This window comes from Physcomitrium patens, chromosome 18, assembly GCF_059467195.1.
Source record: "Physcomitrium patens ecotype Gransden chromosome 18, ASM5946719v1, whole genome shotgun sequence".
Lineage (NCBI taxonomy): Eukaryota > Viridiplantae > Streptophyta > Bryopsida > Funariales > Funariaceae > Physcomitrium > Physcomitrium patens.
Window position 1 is genome coordinate 2340876 of NC_143427.1, and position 5061 is coordinate 2345936.

General features: G+C 43.4%; 1 protein-coding gene across 1 annotated transcript; it reads right to left on the reverse strand.

Moving 5' to 3' along the window:
* Positions 1 to 405: 405 nt before the first annotated feature.
* LOC112295512 (zinc transporter 11) lies at positions 406 to 4006 on the reverse strand. The gene is made up of 9 exons (XM_024547237.3): positions 3920 to 4006; positions 3654 to 3722; positions 3531 to 3547; positions 3330 to 3449; positions 3056 to 3107; positions 2646 to 2970; positions 1909 to 2337; positions 1480 to 1605; positions 406 to 1164 (listed from the first exon to the last, which is right to left on the reverse strand). Exons 1-9 carry the CDS (start codon positions 4004 to 4006, stop codon positions 773 to 775), a joined length of 1617 nt encoding a protein of 538 aa, XP_024403005.2. The 3' UTR covers positions 406 to 772.
* Between the last annotated feature and the right edge of the window lie 1055 nt (positions 4007 to 5061).

Consider the following 5061-nt stretch of genomic DNA (forward strand, 5'->3'; position numbering starts at 1 on the left):
GATTGAATCGGTTGAGCAGTCTTTCATCGGAGTACAACATGGACAAGGATGTGTGGAGCTCGACATTTGTTTTGCTACACAGGTTAGAGACAATGACTCGGCCAGTAGTTGTCAGTTGCAAACGAGTATCCCTCATTTCAGTGACGATGTTTTTGTAGCCGAACTTCATTTTTCTTGAAGCTCAGCTAGTTTTCATTGTTGTAAGGCACTTGTTGTGTCATGATCGTGTGGTAACTTGACGAGGCTTCTCTCCCTCCGCACTACGAAGCGCTTTTCCACTTTTTTTGCTGTTTCCTCAATTAAAATGACTAGGACTTAGCTCTGGGTACGTTCAAACAACACTTGAGGAACAGGAGAAGGAAACATAAATAAATAGTTGAATAATAAAACAAACAAAAAAAAATCTTGGTCTCAAAAACATCACCGCTTTGGTCATTGAGATCAAATTTTCCATATTAAGGTGGATTTGTTTAATACATTAAATGGATTGAGGAAACTGTTTAATCTTTCAATCAACTGGAATTGGCTTCGATTCCAGGAAAGGCATCAACGCACAAAACCTGACGACAATCTGCCGGCTACCTTGTTTGGTACTTCGAGCCTAAGTTGTCAACACTCAGATGTGAATCGCAAAAGCCCTAATAACCAGTGATGCTCTCCCTCTGAGCACGCTGTACAGCGAACATGAAACAATATTTGAGAACATGCACCACTATGAAGATGGTTAAACTGTCTCTTATCAAGTGAAATAGAAGTCAAGCGAAATAGAAAGTCAAGCATCCCAGATCATGACAATAGCCATGGTTGCAGCTCCCAAGGTAAGGGCAATGAATTTCTTGAAGGGCTGTTCCACAGAAGTTTTGGAAGGCATGTACTCCTTGCCAAGCAGATGGTTGATGGCCACATAGATGAACACTCCCGTGGCTAACCCCATGGCAATCGCATAAATCCAGTCTGCCACAGCGCCTTCTGTAGTGGCATCAATGATGATGCCGATTGCAATACCGATTGGAGTGGAGATGGCGAATGCAAAAGAATAGCAGAAGCACGACAGGAGTGGCCGATTTGGCAGCATGCGCAAGAGTGCGATACCCATGGCAATGGCTGCGAATACTTTGTGAAGAGTAATTGTCCAAAAGGCTTTCCATGCGTCCTGCTTCGTCACTGCACACACGCGACACAGGCTATCTTCAACATCATGCGAGTTCACCACTGTCGATACATCTGATTTCAGTCAAACCAGAAAGAGGATCATCGAAGCTTGCAAAGCGAATGACGCATCAAAATCAGGTTTGGTCCATCATTGGAGGCTGCAGCAATGTGGAGGAATGATATTAAGGGTAAATGAATATGACTGGCGTTTGAACAACGACATCATCGCACGAGTCACGCTACCTTCTTCACGAAGTCTTCGCTTAATCCTGGGAATATTTTTGGTTAAAAACCGCTTTACGTTAGAAAGAAGAGTTGGAAGTAAACCTGAAACGCCGATGGCAATGCCTTCAAAGACAGAGTGGAAACACAGGGCCAGAATGAGCAGCAGAGTATCTCCAAATGAAGCTCGATGTAACAGCGTCGCATTCACTTCTGCCCGACCCTTCTCATCTTCACAAAACAAGTTGCGATTCGCATTAATTCATCTTCACGAGGTTGCAGTGAAAGTCGCTAGCAATAATTGCAATTAGGGAGCATCACTGCATTCTAGTTAATGATTGCATGACTGCGTGCTATCATCAGTACTCAGAGCTTAGAGAGTTTTGGGAGGCCTGCTGATTTAGGGATTTCATAGCTGCCTGCCAAAACCTTCGACCAAAACTGCTGGTCTACAGAGTGAAGAAAGACATGCAACTTTTGTTTTAAACTTGACCCTCAAATTTATTTGTCCCTCTTGTGATTCCGAAATGCTACCTAATTTCGCAGCCCCATCCTTTTCGCCGTCCAAAGAACCTAGCTGCGCAGACGAACGAGCACCGCGGAGGATCAGCCGCTGGATGATGAGGTCGCCAAACAGTGTGATCAAATAGCCTGCAATGGCAAGCATCTCCGCAAACGCATACTGTTTGGTAGTAAGCGCTTGAAAGATGTTGTGCGCGTCGCTCAGGAAATGTAGCAACGCAGTCGTCAGAAATACACCTGCGGCATACTGAGTTCCCAGCACCAAAAACGAAGCGTTCCATGGAACGAAGTAGGGCGAGATTCCACCCAACAGCGTCACAAAAAACACGATTATCAGGCAATACACCTTCACAAGAATCAGGCCCTTCGCCCGCAAGTTCGGCGGAGGTCCGTCTTCCGGTGTTGCTTCATCAGCTGCACCGCCGTGAGCCGCAGCAAGCTCTATCCAAACAGCAAAAATCAATAACAGCGTTACAAACCGAGCAATCTTCCCAATCCTTTCAACGCAGTTTCCTGTGGTCACCCGAGCACGCACGGAACCAGACCTTCTACAAGTGGGAGACATCATTTCATCAGCAACAATGTGGACAACCAGTGCGACATGCAGTGCCCAGAAATGCTCAACGCTGGAGAGAAATAGACTCCTTTTGTATCGCGACTGATGACCTATCACTTTTATCACATTTTAGTGCCACTTATAGTTGCTAAGGTTTGAAATATGCAAAGTGCAGAAGCAGCTCTGAGACAACCTGTAGACGGCGTTCGAGCCAAACTCCCAATCGACCCAGGCGGAAGTGAAAGCCTGCAGCAGTGAACAAGGTGCCTTCTACCGCCTTCACCCACCGTAGTACATATTTGTACTTCGTGTAGTACAAGAGCCCAAACCCGGGTGATAGCCGATACCCACCTCCAGACCGCATGTGCGCGCTTCCACAGCCAGGCATCCCGGAAATGAGGATTATCGAGACCAAAGTCGTCGCGAGTTACACAGTATTCCACAACAACTGGCACGATCGAGTTCAACCTAACGGAATTATCGGAAATTACCTTTACACGAATCTGCAACAGTTGGAATCAGATGCTTTGGAATCAACTAGCGGTCGCACTCATTAAAAATCATTTTATCAGATTGTTCTGTTCTGCAACAACGCATCCATGCCTCGTGATGACGAAGCTCCTTTGTCACTTGCAGAAGGCGATCATCACCATGGCTGATTGATTAATGATTTCACAGTTAATACTGAGATCAGTAACTGAGGCTTGAATGACACCGATAATGATTGATCCAATAGTACGTTGTCACGGGGAGTCATTTTTTAAATTAATTTGTAATTTCATTAACCTAACAGGAAACCACAACCCTAAGCTAGAATCCATCAGATAGTATCGGGGTTTTAAAGATGGGATTCGAACCGCTAACATTTGAAGAATACATCTCTGAGTGAATTGCGACATTATTGTGGTTCAAGGCCATGGCGGACCTCGTGAGGAGTCTTTGAGTACTGCGGTCGTGCCCACCACGACCTGCCGAATTACTGAAGACACCCTTTATCCTATCGAATTATAGGGGACCACTCGAACGTGGAATATATTCCCTATCCGGTCAAGCTTGGAAGAGAGATCGTTCTCAAGACCTGTTCTCATCAGTTTCCTGCGGTTGATGCTACGTCACTGTCAATTCCCACACCTTGGAGGAATTAGCAACACATTGTGCAATATTCTCTTGTCCGTCACACCATTGTGCCTCTGCACTGTACCGTGCACTTCACGTCTGGAACTTGCAAGTGGTAACTAATCTGACGCAGGGAATCGCGTCCAGGACCAGTCTATAGAAAAAATCATGAGAACACACAAGCCAGATTTCAATCATTAAAACATTTCTTCCAACTACGAGCACGCAACACGGTACTCAAATGCCGTAGGAGTGAGTGACAGAGGACATAGCACTTTTAACTAAATGTCACAAAATCATAATTCACATAAACGGTGCAAGATCCAATTTAAGCTTAACCACAAATCTCACGATCACTGCTCCAATGATAATGTGCACAACCACAAGGACGCTATATCTGCCACGACCGCCCGCACAAGAACGAACTACCAGCCACATTGTCGATCCATTGAACTCAATCGAATCGGCGTCTCTTAATGAGGCAACAAAACAGGGCGAGTGAAGAACAAGATAGTTTCTTTTCTCAGATTCCGAGATATTCCAAACGCCGATACGCAGTGGAAAGCTATCCGGCAGAGACAGAGAACTGCAAAATTTTCCGCGACTTCAGCCTCACGAATCGTGCTGCATGTACAGACATCGCACCGAGTTCTCACGAGCCACAGATTCAAATTACAAGTACGCACAATGCACGAGGTGAAGAAGATTGCGATTGAGGTCACGAAGGGAATCCATGCAAACACGGTCACAGCCACAGACACAGGCACCAAGCCTCTCGCAGCACTTCGAGCTATAGTGATGGCGACCCTCCCCCCTGCTTTCGCGAACCCTCCCCTCTCCCCGTCTGCCCGTTACCTTTAAAGTTCGGCATACATTTAAAGTTCGACTTACATTTAAAGCGCGACATAGCTTTAAAGAGGGGATGTGAGAAGAATAATTGCGGATTAAGAGAAGGGATTAGTGGGTAAGCAGGGGTTGGAAGAAGACCAAAATTATTGAAGGGTGATAAGTGGAAAAGGATTATCTAGAAGTTCAATGAAGTTACAATTTGGTTTAGAAAAATGTTGCCTTTAGGGTTATTTAAGTCTTTAATTATTATTATTTTTATGTAGATATTATTACATTATTATATATATATTTTCAATATTTATAATTAATAATTGATACTATTATTATTATTATTATATTTTTTAAATAATTAAATTAAAATTATTAACCATAAATTTAATAAGTAATAATACAAATTATTAATTGTAAAAATTGACATTCAAAATTTTTAATAAATATCTCTAGCAATTTTTTACACAAATTCTCAAAGTTTTATAAAAAAATCTCTTGAAAGTGGGCATAATGTAAATTCTTTTGGACAACACTATCCATGCCTTTTATAGAAAAGTGAAATCCACCTCATCTTTTTCTCTCATGCCCTTTGGTTGATTTTTCAAAGTACCAAGCCAACTAAGAAAGACTTTTTTACTCCTATTTTCCTATTT

Bases quoted from the DNA above. Each gene is read 5' to 3' on its own strand.
- LOC112295512 (XM_024547237.3), bottom strand. From the start codon at position 4,006: ATGTGGCTGGTAGTTCGTTCTTGTGCGGGCGGTCGTGGCAGATATAGC. The intron at 3,723-3,919 runs GTGAGATTTGTG...TTTTTTCTATAG, and splicing joins TTATCATTGGAGCAGTGATC to ACTGGTCCTGGACGCGATTC. The intron at 1,606-1,908 runs GTAGCATTTCGG...TGTTTTGTGAAG, and splicing joins GGATGGGGCTGCGAAATTAG to ATGAGAAGGGTCGGGCAGAA.